Consider the following 18,813-nt stretch of genomic DNA (forward strand, 5'->3'; position numbering starts at 1 on the left):
TGAATATTGTTTGCCAAAATGCACCTTCTTTGGGGATTGCTGAAACAGGAACTGTTCCTTTTTTGCTACATGCAGAATGTTATTTGAATCTTATGTTTTGGAAAGTGGATTCGACATACAAGTCTATAAGTGCCACTAGTCATTGGATATTACCTCATTATTAGAACTAATGGGCACGTTAATGCAGCATACAACAGAAATTAATATGTAATGAAAGGGATGTATAAGTATTGGCTGGCAATCTTTTGAGTACAGGAGGCGTGATCTGATTGAAGTGTTTGACATGTCACATGCCAGAGGAATTCAATACTGTAGATACAGAGTAACTATTCCTTCTCACAAAGCAGTTAATAATGAAGGAATATAACCTTTAAAATTAGAGATTGGTCATTCATAAAGTAAATCAGGAATTGCTTCTTCAAATGAAGGATATTAGAATTCTGGATCTCTCTCCCTCAAAAAGCAGTGGGTAACTGGTTAACTCAAGTATTTAACACTGAAATTAATAGATAATTATTTCAGAAGGGTCATGAAGCTTAGACAGACAAATTAAATGGAGGTGTAGATCAACTTATATCCATGTGACTGGAGAAGTAGATTTAAAGAGCTGAATGGTCTTCCCTTTTTTCTGATGTTGTAGATCTCTGCAGACCCACAAATGTATTACCAGTGTGAGTGCACTCAATGTTACTCCCCATGGGAATTCCTTTCTGCAGCATTTTCCTATTGTCTTCATGAGGTGTGCAGTGTTCTTTGCATGAGCCTGCTATTCTTGCTTACACTGTCTTCTTGATATTCCTTTATGCAGACACAGCAATCAATAACTTTAATAACCAACAGTACAGTAAGTGTTACCTCCACTGGAGTCCTATGCTGCTTTTTTACAACACAATTCTTGCTTAAACTTGATTTTCTTTCTCAACCAGTGAAACAATTCTGAAGTTCATGTAACATGTACTAAATTGCCAGGTTTCTCATTTCTCAATGTCTAAAACAGTTAAACTGGTTTAAGGGTTAATTTCTCTAGTCAAAATAGATCATCCTAATACTCCATTCCAGCCCAACAAAACTCTGAACAGTGGAATGTATTTTATGAGTTTGCTGCTCAGCCAGTACGCAATGGTTTTACAAATGCCACAACAGCTTTAATTAGCTTTTCATTCATCATTGCCTTATGGCATAATACTTACTTCAGAAGCATTAAAGATTCATTGTACATGCAGTATGATTGTTTTGGTCCCTATCATTTCAAATGAGAAAATTGTGCTACACAAAATCACCATAGCAAAATCTTCTAAACCTCTCACGAGCATGTCGTCTTCAAATTTATGAAAAGAGACATCTCTCTCTTACTTTCTTTTCAAAAAAGAAGAAAAATCTGGTCATAAAGAGATGTTTCAATTTGCCACCTCATGAAACAGATTAACTTTATTCTGATAGTAAGCACAATCGCTTTATTTTTCCAAAATTCAGTTCTTGGCTAAATTGGGGTCAGCTGCAACATAATATTGTTCAGCTGTGATGTGTATTTTAATGATGGAAGTAAGTTCACTCACTCATTCATTTTGTTTCTATTTGATAAGCTTTTCAGATCAAGAGATTCGTCAGACTGCAGTCCAACAGATTGGATCTATCCCGGATGATGAGTTATTAGATTATCTGCCGCAGTTAGTTCAGGTAAATACACCCTGAAAAAATATTGCATTATATGGCAGAATAGAAAGCAAACATCATTCTTCTAGCTTGCAGACTGTTGCAAAGTGGAGCTAGTCTTCTAAAAACAGATTTTAGCTTGTCTGACAAGTCAATAGTGTAATTGTCAAAGGGGGAGATTTGTAGAAGTGGGGCATACAATCTGCATGCAATATACAAAATGGCCAACACAACTGCTGTGCATTCTCTTAATGTTTGGTTTGTCCACTTGTTATGAAGCATACTACATAGGAATCCCCTACTGTACTGGCTGACGCAGTCTGACCAGTGATTAGATCCGCAGACCCCAAGGGATACAACTAGGTTCCCCTGTTGATCTCAGTTCAGTGAGCTGTGTTCAGGAAGTATGAAGCTGGAGCTTCATTGCAATCAGGGTGGTGTCCTGCACTAGTTAAGTTCAAAGCTTAGAGCTGAAATTAAAAAGCAGTCATTAACATCAGCTCAGCAGGAATTGGCAGCTATGGAGAACGGGGGGTAAATAGTTGGTGTAGGCTATTTTACCAGGTTATTTTACCACATTATGGTACTACTGCGGTGTACGCTACAGAACATCATGCTCTTCTTTTGCATGTCAGCATTGTGCCAGGTTGCAGCCATGATCACGTTCTCAGGATGGAAAATCATGTTATTACTTGGGTACACAACCACACAGTAAGGAAATCTTTGGTCATAAGCTACAACCATCATTCTGAGATGGATGCTGGAGCATATTCCCAAATATTGTCATGCAGTTGGACAAATTGATCAGATTTTTTAGTAAATATATGAAACCTCTTGATGGAAGTATTGAATACAAAAACTCAAGTAACATGAAGCCAATTTGGTTAGAGCCCAGGTGAGGAAATTGTGTGCACAACACTTCAGAAAGAATGCCAAAGCTTTGCAGAGGAGTTCAGTGTGAGTTTACCCGGTAGGAGGGACTTCAGTTATGTGAAAAGATTTGAGAAGCTTTGATTGTTCTCCTTGTAGTGAAGGAAGCTAAACAGAGAATTGCTGCACTTTGATAGGGTAATTAGGTGGAAACTACTTTGTCTGGCAAGTGTGCCAATTAGAGATTTAAAATTAGTGAAAGAACTTGAGGGGATATGAAATAATACAGTTTCACACATTGGTTTACAAGGTTCTGGAATTCGTTATCTGAACTCAGATTCCGCAAGGACTTTCAAAGTCATTTGGACATGAACTCAAAGAGTAACAATTTTCAGTATTGTCAGGACAATCTGTGGTGCGGAAATAAATTTCAAAGTGTTAGCAGAGATAAGCTGGGCCGAACGGCCTCCTCTTATGCATGATTCATTCTTCGGTTTGGGCAGACTTAATGAAGTAGCTGGTCTTCGGTGGCCCTCTTTTCATATCCTCACCTACTAATGTTGTTAATCTCGACAAAAAAATTACAAATTACATCAGCAATCAATCTGTAATCGTCATATATGCAGGTAGAACCCAAAGTGAAATGTGTGAGTTAGAATGCCAGTGAAATGTATCATTTATAGGATTAGGATTTACTTTTATTTAATGATTTCCAAAGCAGTTAAATACATTTCCTACGGATTATACGTTATATCAATGTTTTGTTTTTACGTTTTTGAGATCACTTTTGTAATTTCAACTAATAGCCTTCCTGGGGCAATTTGTACTTCGCATTTCACAGTCTAAGGATATGGGGTAGACCATTTAGGATTGAGATGAAGCAAAATATCTTTCCCAAAGAGTGGTGAGCAAGTGGAATTTTCCACCACAGAAAGCAGTTAAGGCCAAAATACTGAATGTTTTCAAGAAGGAGTTAGATATAGTACTTAGGGCTCAAGGGATCAAAGAGTATGGGGAGAAAGCATGAATAGCGTCTGAGTTGGATGCTCAGCCATGACCATATTGAGTAGCAGAGCACGCTCAAAGGGCCAAATGGCCAAATTCTGCTCCTATTTTCTATACTGTTATGTTTCCTGACCACTGTACCTTGTATCCACTACCTCACACAAATCACAGGGGAACAATGCAGAGTAGGAACGCGACGAGTTAGTTTCCAGAGGTGTGCCGACAGCGGGTCTGGCACTCAGAGTGATACAACTCCAGCCTGTGACAGCTCATGATCCCCTCATTCCCGGGAGCACTGAACTGCAGAATCATCACTCACAGATGTAATTATTCCAATGCTCCTCTAGCTGGCATCCAGCTCTCTGTAAAAATCAGCTCATCCAAATCTCTGCAGTCCTTACCCTAAAAGCTCACACCAGGCCCCCTTCACCCATTGCCCCTGTGCTCACTGATTGGCATTAATTCACAATCTGACAACACCCTAATTTCAAAATTCTCATCCTTGATTGTAAGTCTGTCTGTGATGCTACCACTCCTTTTCACTGTAATCTCCTGCATCCCTCCCACTCACCAACACTTCTATGCTCCTTGAATACAGCTGTCTTGCCTATCACCAATTTCCAGCACAGCAATATTGGTGACTTTGCCATCAGCTGCACAGGTCCTAAACTCTGGAATTCTTTTCTCAAACACATATCCCACACCACCCCCAGCCTCTCCACCCCTCCTTCTTCAAAATCCTCTCTATAAACCCAACTCTTTGAATATTGATAATGGGAACTGCAGATGCTGGAGAATCCAAGATAGCAAAGTTTGAAGCTGGATGAACACAGCAGGCCAAGCAGCATCTCAGGAGCACAAAAGCTGACGTTTCCTCTCTGATGAAGGGCCTAGGCCCAAAATGTCAGCTTTTGTGCTCCTGAGATGCTGCTTGGCCTGCTGTGTTCATCCAGCTTCACACTTTACTATCTTTGAATATTGATCCGCCCAATTCTCCGAATACCTCCGAATGGTTTGGTCCAAAACTAATAACACTGCTGAAAAGTGCCTTGGGATTTTTTTTTGCATTAAACACATTTTAACAATGCTAGCTGTGATGGTTAATGTGGCATATTTAACTGGGGAGATAATTCACTCAAGGCTTCAAAGCATGTTCCTGTGTTTACAGAAATCTAGCTGAAAATTAAACACACCAAAAGGAAAATAAAATGTCCTTTTTATCATAGTTTCTTTTATTTCCTCATTTCAAACACTTGATAGTAAAGCTCCTTAATCTGGGATTACTGGACCTGTGATAAGAAATGACTTAGATTTGCAGTTTTGAAGGTCATTTAGCTTCTCACAGTTCTGTATTTAGCAGCCCACTACACAATCAATGGTTACTGAAGCATCCTCAAAGACAAACTAACAATTCACAACCAAAAATGCCAAGAAGGATCTGAAGTGATTAGTGGATCATCTATTAACACTCCATTATATAAAACTGCCCTTCAATACAATAATGTAAATGTGTTCCCAGCATTACATTTTAAGATTGGCAACTTTGATTTATTGACCATCTAAGTCATTAATTCCACCCTGACACTGCCCCCATGTGTAAAGTGCTGATTAAAAACTGATCTCTAGGTATACATCATTAATGGTCACTGATAATCTTGACCTTTGCTAATGTGGATTCCTGATTACGCTGATAATCAAGAGGAGACGGCAGTGTACCGGTAATGTCACTGGGCTAGTGATCCGAAACCCCAGACTAATGCTCTGAATCCACAGTTTTAAATCCCGCCTTGGCAGATGGTGAACTTTGAATTCCTTAAGAATCTGCAATAAGAAACTGGTCTCATGGTAATCGTGCAACCATTGTTGATCATCATAAAAACCCGTTTGGTTCACTAATGTCATTCAGGGAGGAAAGTCTGCCATCATTACCTGATCTGGCCTACATGTGACTCCAGACCCACAGTAATTGGGTAAATTGATAACTGTCCTCCTGACAATTGGGGATGGACAATAAATGCTGGCCTATTCAGTGATACCCACACCTCAGGAATGAATTTTTAAAAAATAATAGGAGGAATGAATCTTATAGATATGTTGGAAACCTATCTGTAACGTTATACTAACAAGCATGCGAGTAGTCACTGGTAGGTTGTGAATGTGTAATATTCACTCTAATGTTTAACATGAGATGAATGATTTTTGAGCATCTATAATTAACATTTTAATGAGGATGTAGGGTGTTGTATCAGATAATGATCTGAAAGGGTTAATGCTAGGGTGGCATGAGAGCAAGATACTGTTTGGAGAGCTGGTTCTGGCTCAATGGGCTGAATGTGCTCTATCCGCACTGTAGGGATTCTATGATTCCAGTGTATTAAGCTCCACTTGAACTGCTGATGTCACAAGGACAAGGAGTGGGGAATAGCAGAATCACTCTGTGTCTTGAAGGAGATGCAGCTACCACTAAGGTTTTCTATCTCCTGTATCATATCAATGCAACTTGTTTCTGATCTTTATCATGCCTTAAACTACATCTTCTTTGAGGCAAAAGCCTCTTTTCTTTAGACTACCTAATTGTTTCCTCCACCAAACAGACAAAAGTAGATCATATTTATTCCAAACTAAAAAGAGAATGGTGGCAGTAACTCTAACTATACTTAGCCAAGTGTTCATCATAGAACATGGTGAGCAATGGTGGTGATTTGAAGGATTAATTTTCCTGCACAATTACAACAGGGTGCCTTCGACAAACTCTGAATTACTACATACTTGTTGCTGACATTTATCAAATACAAATTGCCAATCATGATCGCAGAGATTTATCAGGTGAATCGTGACATGGGTGTTATGTTAGTGACTGAAATTGGGAATGTCGACTGGCAAACTGTGTATCAAATGCAACAGTGAATTTTTAAAATCCTATGCTACTTTTAACAGGCAGTAAAATTTGAATGGCATCTTAATAGCCCCCTTGTGGAACTTTTACTCGATCGTTCAATCAGGAATATTCGAGTTGCACATCATTTGTACTGGTAAGTGCAGAGATACAAACTTCTCTTTTCAAATTCAGGGTCAACCATCGCTGAAGGTTTCAACAATTCAGAGTGAGAATTAGCACATCCCCATTCAGTTAAAACAGGATAAAGAAACACCTCCACTCACCAGCATTCTGCTGTAACGTATTTTCCACTCTGCTTCTGACCGTGGCATTTTGGGGCCTCTGGTTTGTTAAGCTAGGTGCTTTCTCTGCAATGATTGTCATGCAAAGACAGTCCATTACTTTTAAGGGAATGCTGCAGACCACATGATGACATGTTTCTTGAGTGCATTTTAAAAAGTCTTCTTGCAGGAACTGTTAACGGCCCCATAAACAGCTTCCAACCTTCTGTCTGCCCAATTCTATCCCCACCCTTGGTTGCTCACATGGGGGAGCATGGTGGCTCAGTGGTTAGCACTGCAGCCTCACAGCACCAGGGACCTTGGTTCGATTCCAGCCTCACGTAACTGCCTGTGCGGAGTCTGCGTATTCTCTCCGTGTCTGCCTGGGTTTCCTCCGGGTGCTCCGGTTTCCTCCCACAGTCCAAAGATGTGCAGGCTAGGTGGATTGGCCACACTAAATTGTCCGTAGTGTTTAGGGGTGTGTGGGATATAGGGGGATGGGTCAGGGTGGGATGCTCCAAGAGGCGATGTGGACTTGTTGGGCCAAATGTCCTGTTTCCACACTGTAGGGAATCCAATCTAATCAACATTGGATGACTTCTGCAATGATGATGAACCAAAGGAAAGAGTAGAAAAGAGCACTGTATGAATGAGTGGCATTCCGCCTTCTGGGTTTTCCCACTGCACAGAAACATTGGGCAAATTGTGCACCTCAATGAAATGGCATTATATTGACTACCCTGCCCCCAGCACCTCAATGTGAACAAATGTTTAATCTGTGAGGCACTGAGGCCAAATCTGAAGACATTCTTGATAACAACCTGCTACCAGCACCCAAGGAACGATGCAGATGGTTTATTCAAACTTGTCATTATGTAGAGTACTGTCACTCCAGCAACATGAAACTTTGTAGCTTTAATTGTGTGCATGTTTCTGGTTCCTGCAAATTCATCCGTACATGGTGACCCTAACTTTCGGCAAAGTATAAAATGGCCAAGATTAGATAAGATCAAAGTGGTGCCCATTATATATCTCTATCGATTTTCATTTCCGCTGACGTTAGTTGCAGGGAAAAAGTGTCTACGTGTTGAACAATGGACAAATTACTTAATGGAACCATTGTATACAGCAGCTAAAAAAGTGATTCCAGTTGTATTGCCTGCCTTGGAGATGCTGCTGGAGATAACCCAGAGTATCAACTCACATGAAACCTGGTAGAATTTCAATAGCCTGAGTAACACAGAAATGAAGCCCTTTCTTCCCTTGTTCCAATGTTTCATTACTTCTCTGCTGCTAATGATCTATTGTCGCATGAGCTGCCATTCAGGTCAGTTTGTATCCGTTGGAACATGACAAAGAAGCTTGGAGCATTGGTGAAAACTAGCACTAAATTACAGAAACTCTCCTTTCCTGACCAAATCAAGATAACTCACAGCTGACTAATTACACAGCAAGTGATAAAAGACATTAAAGTAAGACTTCACTCAGCAAAATCAATGTTATGCCTTCTGTAGGCTGGAATTGGAAGATTGATGCTCTATACTTGGAACACTCAGTACTGACTGCTCCACTGGAGTTCAAAACAGGCTGCAATCTGTAGTACATCCCCAGCCAGTAGAACAATCTTTTGTTTAGTGTTTATATGCTGGAGAAAAGCCCGTACACTGTTTAATCATGTTGTTTAGCTGAAGCAATATAAAACCAACCATGCATGCACAATCTTGTATGGTGTCCCATTGATATTTGAGCCACAGATTGCAGCTCCAGCTCTTAAAATATCTCCCTGGTGGCTGCTCCCAAAACGGTTTGCCTCTCCCCCCACTTTATACTCTTTTCAGAAATCAGCAGTTATTTATCATTCTTGCAGGGGAGAAAAATGAAGATTTAGTGAATATTATTGGAAGATGTGAAGTTGCAGTCTATCACCTTAAGTTCTATCCTGTTCACTAGTTTTGCCAAGGAACAAAAAAAACTATTAGGAGGAATGCTTGAAGGTGGGTCGACTCAAAAGAAGACAAGTTGTAAGCTTACCTATTTTTCCTAATAGAGATGTTATTACATATCTCTGGAACAGGTGGAACTTGAACCTGGGCCTCCTGTTTCAAGGCTAGGGACACTACCTCTGCATGAGGTACTGCCACACGAGGTCCCCTCAGGTGGTAAGTTTAAGAGAGGGAAGAAATTGACTTTATATGAATTTATAGAAGAATGAGACTTTATAAAGCTCTAGTTAGGCCCCATTTAGAATATTGTGTCCAATTTTGGGCCCCACACCTCAGGAAGAACATACTGGCACTGGAGCGTGTCCAGTGGAGATTCACACGGATGATCCCTGGAATGGTAGGTTTAACGTACAATGAACGGCTAAGGATCCTGGGATTGTACTCATTAGAGTTTAGAAGGTTGAGGGGAGACCTAATAGAAACTTACAAGATAATGTATGGTTTAGAAGGGGTGGACGCTGGGAAGTTTTTTCCATTAGGCAGGGAGACTAGGACCCGTGGGCACAGCCTTAGAATTAGAGGGGGTAAATTTAAAACGGAAATGAGGCGACATTTCTTCAGCCAGAGAGTGGTGGGCCTGTGGAATTCATTGCCATGGAGTGCAGTGGAGGCCGGGACGTTAAATGCCTTCAAGGCAGAGATCGATAATTTCTTGATCTCACAAGAAATCAAGGGCTATGGGGAGAGTGCAGGGAAGTGGAGTTGAAATGCCCATCAGCCATGATTTAAATGGCGGAGTGGACTCGATGGGCCGAATGGCCTTACTTCTACTCCTGTGTCTTATGGCCTTATGGTCTTATGGACTTTCAGATGGCTCTAGATAAAATTATTGTGCCATGTAGAAAGGACACAATAGGCCAAATGGCCTTCTTCTGTGCTGGAATCATTATATCATAGATCACAGAATGATCTGAAATTCCTGCAATCGGCCCACATTCCAGCTTCTTAAAATGTGTTAAGAAATACCAGCTTTGTCTATTGGGATTGGAGGTTGTTGGGAGCAAAGATCACAAACACTGACTTCACACCACGTCGTCCAACAGAGAGATGATCCTTGCAGCAGTGCACATTGGAGTTGCTGAGGTTCCAAGGCAGCTCACTCCCTGAAAACTGCTCTGGAAGTTACAACATTCCAATGGACAATTAACCAGCATCTGGAAGCCTCCAAATAAACCTGACCCAACTCTAAATTAGAGTCAGAGATTTCGGACGGTACAAACTGCCTGAACTTGATAGATACCCAGGAGAATGTAGAGGAATTAAAACTTGCTCTAACTCCGAGGTAGCTACCTAACCTGATCCCCCAAACTCACCACTGACACCTCCTCCTACTCCAATTCACACTCAGTGCCACCCGCCTCCTCAGACCTAACACCCACTCTGCCAAACTCAACCTAACACCCACCCTCCCTCGACTTCCGCACGGACAGCAGGCAACACCGCTTCCTCATACTGAACCTGCCCCAAACCGTACCCTACCATCCCCGACTCCCCGATTCCTCATAGACCCAAATTACGGTCCCCCCCCCCCACACCAAATATGGGTTATTTCCCATCTTAGTAGCACCTCCAGTGATCCCCAGAACCACGGCCCCTGACCAGAACCACCCTGACAGCTCCCGACTGCCACCTGACATGACTCATCTGAGCCTTTCACCGTCTTAGCTGTAAACCAAGCTCACATTTATTGCCCATTCCTAACCGGAATAAAGCGACAACAAATGTTGCTGTGGGTGTGGACTCAGATTTTGGCCAGGCTGGGTGAAGTTGGCAAATTTCCTTCTTGCAAACCATTAGTGAACCAAGGCAGCATGGTGACTCGGTGGCTAGCACTGCTGCCTCGTGGCACCAGGGACCTTGGGTTTGATTCCAGCCGCGGGCAACTGCCTGTATGGAGTTTGCATATTCTCCTTGTGTCTATGTGGGTTTCTTCTAGGGGTGCTCTGGTTTCCTCCCACAGCCCAAAGATGTGCAGGTTAGCTAGATCGGACATGCTAAATTGCCCATTGTGTCCAGGGATGTGACTTGGTGGATTAGCTTTTGGGAAACATACGGTTACAGGAATGCAATGAGGTGGGTCTGGGTGGAAGAGTCAGCGTGGACGTGATGGGCTGAATGGACTGCTTCCGCAGTCTAAGGATTCTATGAATCAAGCTGGATTTTTACAACACTCGGTTATAATGGTCACCATTATGCTAACATCTTTTTTTTTATTTTGGGTTCTTATTAAATGCAAATTTCCCCATCTACCATGGCAGGATTCAAACATGTATCCCCAGAATATTAGTTTAAGGTTCTGGAATGCCAACCCAGTGACTTCAGCAGTCTGGCACTATCTCCTCAGAGAAAGAAAGCCTGAACTACCCATGTTAGAGTAATTGATATCCAAGAGTACAGTAAAGAGGAAGTAATGGGAGTGGGGGGGGAGGGTTATTAAAGAATTAGTGACTTAGGACCAAGATGAGGAGACTGTTTTTCACTCAGAAGGTTATGAATCTTTGGAATTGTCCACCTGACAGAAACCATTGAGTATGTATAAAGTAATGATTTCAAAACCCTACTGAGGTAAAGGGATAGGAGGATAGAGTGGGAAAAAAAATGCACTGAAGGGATTGATCAGCCATGGTCATATTCAGTGGAGGAGGAGGTGGCTCAATTAATTAAATGGCCTAATACTGCTCCCATGTTACCTTGTCTGCCTGAGAACATTTCTCCAGTATTTCCTTTTACAAATCCTGCTCTTGTACATGTTTATTTGTTGTTTTAAGCCTGAGGCAAAGGAAATTTTAATACATTAGGCACAACCTGGAAAATTCACTCAAAAGTTCACAGCAAATGAAGTCTGTCCATGTTTGCCCATTTTAAAGAATATTTTGGTTGACATTTTTAAATAGGCTTGTAGCTTAATTAGATGAGGAGACAAAGAACTGTCACATAAATGTTTCAACCAACCTCACACCAATCAGCAACAATCAGTTCAAGCCTCATGTAGTTTGGGAATTGGTCAGAGTCTAAAGGATGTAAAGATATTTATTCCCCATCCCTCAAAGGTCTCAATAATACTGAGTTAGCACAAAGTTACTCACAAAATTCCCTGCTCTAACCTTCCTCTGACCTGCCACGGAGTTCAGGAGGACGACTGATGGTAATTATTACCAACCGAAATTATTTTTGGCGTGAGAGACCCTGAAATGTCGTAAAAAGAAACCAAATAAAGCACCAATTAATTTCCTCTGAAACAAGCTGGATAAGAAGTTCAAGGCTTTCCACCATTGTAATTGCTGGCCCATGATTTTCTGTCTATTTGCATTTTATAGAGGGAAAATGATCTCTTGTCAAGGTCTAGAGCCAACTCCCAGCCTGTTAAAGGTAATAGACTCAAATAAAAAGTAAACAAAAAGGCAAATTGATTTAGACATGATCTTAAAGGCATACAATATTTGGAATACTACATTCACTTTCACTCATCAAACCTCAGAAAGCTTACAATTAATTTGAAGGAGGAGGAGTGATGGGGGGAAGCCTACATATTCACTAGAATGAAGGACTCAACTCTGAGGACCAAAAGAACTGTGGATGTTGTAAATCAGGAACAAAAACAAAGTTGCTGAGAAAGCTCAGCAAGTCTGGCAGCATCTGTGACAGATAAAACAGAGTGAGCGTTTCAGGTCCGGTGACCCTTCCTCAGAACCCTTCAGCTTTTCCAGCAACTTTGTTCTTGTAGTGATTAAACCATGAGGATAGTGTACATGTCTAGTATGTCCTTTGATGAAGATTGAGGTGTTTACAACATTGAAAAGTTTCAGTTGGAAAAACTATTGCTGTCCTAGACTAGACAAGAAAAAAGTGAACATAATTTTAAAAATATAACTTGGCCATTTAGATGGGAATTCAGGAAGCAGCTCTTTATACTAATGATAGCAGAAACCTAGAAATCTCTTCCCGAAATCCAGTGGATGCTGGTTCACTTGGAGATTTCAAGACTGGCAGAGCTTTTTCTTAAGTGACAGTATCAGGGAATAAGGAGCTAATTGAGAGCTGGTAAAGCAAATTACTCTTGATCTAATTGAATAGCAAAGGAGGCTCAAGGGTCTGAACGTGCTACTTCACTTTTCAAGTTCCTTCAGCAGTTTCTAATTCCACTACAGCTGCCAACTATTCTTTTATGTGCTTCAGATATTTCCCCAGAGTAAATACGATCCAATATCTAATGCTGCAGAATATTTTGTTCCCTCATAGCAGAACTTCTCAAGCTGTTGGAAAGGCTTCTATGTATTTTTTAATGTGTCAGTCACTATGAACAAGTGTGTTAAAATGTGTTGGTGATGAATCATAAATATTCAGCATTGGTTATGGAGAAGAGATGTGACTGTTTTGACAGAGAGTCATTAATGTCTGTTTTAACACCAAAAGGCTGCTCCTTTAGGAACCATTTCCTCAATTAGAGTCGCAGAATTCTTACACTGTGGAGGCAGGCCATTCAGTCCATTGAGTCCACACCGACCCGCCGGACAACATCACTCCCAGGTCCACACTGCCCACCCCCCGACTCTATCCCTGTAACCTTACATTTCCCATGGCACACCCTGAACACTATGGGCAATTTAGCATGGCCTAACCTAACCTACACATCTTTGGACTGTGGGAGGAAACCGGGGCAAAACCACACAGATACAGGAGGAATGTGCAAAATCCACAGACAGTTGCCCAGGAATTAAACCTGGTGCTGTGAGGCAGCAGTGCTAACAACTGAGCTACCCTTAAAGTATGCCCCCTAATTCTACAATCACCAGCAAATGGAATTAGTTTATCTTTGTCTCACCCAGTCTTTTCTTAACAACTTTGATTGTATCACTGCTTAGCCTTCCTCACCGCGACAAGTTCCTTGACACCACAGGAAAATGTAGCATGGCCAGTCCACCTAACCCACACATCTTTGGACCGTGGGAGGAAACCGGAGCACCCGGAGGAAACCCACACAGACATGGGGAGAATGTGCAAACTCAGACAGAGAGTGGCCCAAGGCTGGGATCCAACACAGTTCCCTCGTGCTGCCAGGCAGCAGTGAAAAACTGTTCCGCCCTGCAATTATATTGCAGAACTATTCGCAAAACTGTGCTTTTAAAATAAATGCTTGACATTCCGGTATTCCTGAATTTTGATGTTCATTCTGTCCATGAAGAGCAAACTCAAGTGAAGATTATTCTTTGTGTCCTTCGCAGGTTATTGAAAGATGGCTTGGCAGACTTTCAATTTAAGGGTAGGTACAGCCAGCTGTTAACAGCTGTGCTCTGTTGTTCAGGACAAGCCATGCGAGAAGAATTTGACAAAGAGACCAAGCTCGTCGATAAATTGGCTGAGATAGCAGAGAAGATCTGGGCAGCTGACCAATCAAAGCGTTCGGTGAGTACCAGGAAGATTTGTCCAAGGGCACCTCTGGTACGTTTTCCTTTCGTTCATGTGTTGTGGGCATTGCTGTCTGGGCCAGCATTACTGTCTGTTGCTAGTTGCCCTTGAGAATGTGGTCATAGTGAGCTGCCTTCTCGAACTACCACAGTCCATATGCTGAGAGTATCCCTAGTGAGCGAGTTCCAAGCTTTTAATCTGAAGAAATGTCGGTATATATCCACGTCAGGATGGTAAGAGACTTTTGAGGGACTTGCCTGTGGTAGTATCTCCATGTATCGACTGCCCTTGTCCACCTAGGTAGAAGAGGACTTTGAGAGGTGCTGTCTTACGAGCCTTGGTGACTTTCTGCAATGTATCTTGTATACAGTACACATCACTGCTCCTGAGTGTCCATGGTGGAGGGAGTGACTGTTTGTGGATTTGGTGCCAATCAAGTCCTGGATGGTGTCAAGCTTCCTGAGTGTTATTGGAGCTGCATCCATCCAAACAAGTGGGGAGTATTGCATTATAATCATAACTTGTGCCTTGTTGTTGGTGGACAGGTAGGGAGTTACTTGCTACAAGAGCCTCTGACCTGCTCTTATAACCACTGTATTTGTATGGTGAGGCCAGTTCTGCTTCTGGTCAATGATAACCCCAGGGATGATGATAATACAGGATTCAGTGATAGTAATGCAATTGATGTTCAAAGGACGATGGTTATATTCTCTCTTGCTGAAGATGTTCCTTGCCTGGCACTTGTGTGGTACCTGTTTGTCACTGCACGTCAGCACAAGCCTATATGGATCTTATCGCATTTGGTCTTGCCCTGTTAAATATTTGAAGAGTCACAAATGGTGCTGAACATTGTGCAGTCAGCAGTGAACATCCCCATTTCTGACCTTATGTTGGAAGGAAGATAATTGATGAAACAGCAGAAGATGGTTGGACCTAGGACACTACCTGTAGAACCTCTGCAGAGATGTTCTAGAACTGAGATGACTGGCCTCCAACAAACACAACCATCTTCCTGTACTCTAAATAGCAGCAAATTTCTTCCCTGATTTCCACTAACTCCAGTTTTACCAGCGTACATGCAGAGTCAAAGGCGGCTGGAATGTTCAGGGCAACTGCTCCCACCGCCACGCTAGAATTCAGCTCTTTGGTCCATCTTTGCACTAAGGCTGTAATGAGGTCAGCAGCTGAATAGCCCTGGAGAAACTCAAACTGAGCATCAGTGAGCAGGTTATTGCTAGGCAAGTGCTGTGTGATACCACTGTTTACAACCCCTTGCATCATGTGCACCCTACGCAAAGGCCATTTACTTGACAACTGATATCAGGAATAAGAGAAATCCTGTTCACTGCAAACTGAATTACTTTCTTGTTTAATATGAAAACCATATCTGATGAAAATCATCCTTTTTATTAATTTATTAGATACTTGCCCAATCTCCAAGCATTTCCTGCCTTCCCTAGAAGGAATGAGCACCTGGACACCAGCTGTTGTCCAGTAACTTGATAACTGGTCACTTACATCCCTTCCACCCATTCTGCTACGATTTCTGTGCTCATTTGCTGAGAGAAGTTGTTCCTAAAGTGTTAATATTATTCATAAATATTTCGCATCAATGCTGGATGCTGGTTAGAAGGAGGGGCTGCGGTGCAAGGACTCTCTTGGAGGAATGGATACTTGCAAGGATACTGTCTTCCTGGCAACTGTCACTTTGTCAAGCGAAGCACAGACTCTCAGGGTTTGCAAACTATTCACCCACATCACAGCTGAGCCTCATGCCAACCTTGTCTGAAGTCCAGCACTGGAGACAAATTGGGAGCAGGAACTTGGACAGATTTTCTCTTTCTTTCTTCCTTGCCTAAATTGTAACTATGTGCAGGCCTGCCCACTACCCCACCAGAGCTGAGCTAACTGCAGCAGGTTCTAGTTTTCTGTGACGATATTTGCAGTGAAGTGAAGACATTTGACAGTGCTCCTCATTGAGGAACACATAGCCGAAATGCTCTGCAGACTATATGGATGGGTTTTCCTACTGAGAGCCGTACTTCCATTCCTGCTCCTCTGTTTCTCCCTGTTGTTCTGTTGTCCAAGCAGAAATGCAGATGTCTGGACTCATATCTGAGAACAAGTAGCCTCTGCCGAATCCTCAAAGGTGGTACAAAGTCATTCAGGATATGCCACACAATTTACTGTAGACTTTGACAATTTTAAACACCTCTGGAAACTACCAAATGCTTCTAACATAACAGGAACAGCCAATAAAAGTCAATGAGCAACTCGCCTAAAAACAATTGACAATTAGTTGGGATAGCTGATAGGGTCTCTTCCCGGTTGCTAAATACATGTTCAGCTATGCAAGGTTAAAAGTGGATACAGCTTATCTGCTTACCCTGCATAGTCCCAACAGTAGTATCTTAAAATGTGCTACCATCCTTACCAAATTAGAGTTAGGATCACTAGCAACAGAAATGGTGCATGAGTTGAAGACAAAACAGCATTCAAAGCACTGGAAGCAGTAGATACTACAGAGCCAGATTTTGTCCCTCATAGATGGCAGATGTGTTCAGTATTATTTGCTCTTTTCTACTATGAAAAGCATATAACTACTATCAAAAGCATATAAAAATTCCTATTGTATAAAACTTAAAAATCTGACAGTTCCATGAACTCTCTGATAGCTCTTCCCCATTAAAAAAATTCCGTATCCATGTTACAATGCAATTACACCATCTCCCCAGCAGAACGTATACAAGTTCAGACAAGTCAACTCTTGTACATAACCTGGGAATGTTTTGCAGTCTCTTGAGCACAGCTCACTGTTGGGAAATAATGGATCACTGAACTTATTCTCTGTTTCCTATTGCTGGCATTCTCACTATATGGAAAAGGAATGTGCCCATTTCTTTTCAAGTATGTTGGTTGTTTTGACTATTTTGCCAAGGGCATATTTTAGTTCTATTCTTGCATTAGAAATAAAGACTCTTTCTTTTACATGTTACAGACTTTATTAGTGAAAGAGATTGAAGAATTAGACAAATTCTTCTACCAGGAACATGTCTGCCGCCTGCCATTGAATCCTGTATTTGCGGTCAAAGGTATTGATGCCAATGTGAGTTCACAAACAAAGAATCTATGGTTGCCTCATGATTTACTTTTGAATTTGATCTTGGTCACCTGAGGTTCTAGATTTTTGCACAACCCTTAATGTTTTCTGTTTCTTTCTGTCCCTTTAATAAGCATTGTGCAAAAAAAAACTCTACCAGGAACTGGAAGTCAGTGTTGAAAATCCAAAAGCTTATTCACTTGACTTTAGTTACAACAAGTTCACAAATGTGATTAATTGGGAGTCCTTCGTATGACCACTATTGCATGTTTTATATTTTGGGTTGATGCAGAGAATGACTCCAGTATCTCTATGTTTTGTTTGTACATTTTTCATTTAATTTTCATTTAAAATCCTAGTCCATGCTCCAGCTCCAGCTTCCAACTCTTTCTACAGATCTGTTTACTTTTCTTTGAATCCATACTCAGGTTTAACCAATCAAGGACAGTGAGCATCAACAGTGAAAAGACATACATAGTCAAACACAGAATAAATGAACAGTACAACCACAGGGACACAGAGCGGCTATTAGAAGCTTTTGTAAAAGGCAATTGCTTTGATATATATTTGAGGTAGTTATTTGATTGGTGAATATAGACAGATCTAATTGATATTGCAGAACTTGATTTTGAAACTTAATAATAAATAATTGGTGAATTAATTGGATTCTCTGCGATCAGTGGGCAAATTTTGAATTGAAATTAAATTCGTTGCATTTTCGTTGGCAGAAGTGCATGTGAAATTGCAGCAAGTCTATACAGGTGGATATTATGAGTTGGATCCAGCAGTCATTGATTTATTGGCCATTGTCTTTCACAACTATTATCGATAGTCTGGTGTAAGTGCATTGTAGGTTACGCAAGAACTAATCACAAGTTTGTAGATGGCACAAAGAATTGTACAGATTTTGGAATCTTAAAATGAGCTAAAACATTGATTAGAAACATCTGGCTAAGATGATCAAACAGGCTTACATGTGTTAACAGTGTGAGCAGGAATAATGCCAAGCATGTATATGTGATGCAGACTTAGGAGCTTAACAGTGTCAAGTAGAAATAAAACCGAGAAGCTGTGGCAGGTGAATCTGTAAAGATTCATGACCGGAATCGTAGAAGCGTTCCGGTGCAGAAGCAGCTATTTGGCCCATCATGCCTGCAGAAACTCATTAAATGAGCGTCATCACTTAGTGTTAATTTCCTGCTTTTCTCAACACACGTGTGCATTATTTTTATCCAAATAAGCATCCATCTTGAATGCCACCATTCAACCTGCCTCCACCACACTTCCAACCAGAGCATTCCTGACCATAATTACTCACTGAGTGAGAAAGGTTCTCTTCACTTCATCACCGTTTCTTCTGCAGATCACTTTAAATCTGTGCCCTCTTGTTCTTGCTCAGACCCTTCTTCAGAAATGGGAGAGGGGAAGGGGATTCTGAAATAGAGAGACGGAGAAACGGGGAGGTGGACAGAAGATGAATAAAGGAGGAGATAGGTGCAGAGGAGACAGACAGGTCAAGGAGGTGGGGTTGGAGCCAGTAAAGGTGCGTGGAGGTGGGGAGTTGGGGAGGGGATAGGTCGGTCCAGGGAGGACAGACAGGTCAAGGGGGCGGGATGA

General features: G+C 41.6%; 1 protein-coding gene across 1 annotated transcript in view; it reads left to right on the forward strand.

Moving 5' to 3' along the window:
* The window catches only part of LOC125463064 (phosphatidylinositol 4-phosphate 3-kinase C2 domain-containing subunit beta-like), a 193,051-nt gene that overhangs the window by 100,953 nt on the left and 73,285 nt on the right, over positions 1 to 18,813 (forward strand). Inside the window, exons 17-20 of the mRNA XM_048553723.2 lie at positions 1,584 to 1,677; positions 6,466 to 6,560; positions 13,913 to 14,093; positions 17,095 to 17,202. Coding sequence (XP_048409680.2) covers positions 1,584 to 1,677; positions 6,466 to 6,560; positions 13,913 to 14,093; positions 17,095 to 17,202 — 478 coding nt within the window. The remainder of the gene's footprint in view (positions 1 to 1,583; positions 1,678 to 6,465; positions 6,561 to 13,912; positions 14,094 to 17,094; positions 17,203 to 18,813) is intronic.

This window comes from Stegostoma tigrinum, chromosome 25, assembly GCF_030684315.1.
Source record: "Stegostoma tigrinum isolate sSteTig4 chromosome 25, sSteTig4.hap1, whole genome shotgun sequence".
NCBI classification, from domain to species: domain Eukaryota; kingdom Metazoa; phylum Chordata; class Chondrichthyes; order Orectolobiformes; family Stegostomatidae; genus Stegostoma; species Stegostoma tigrinum.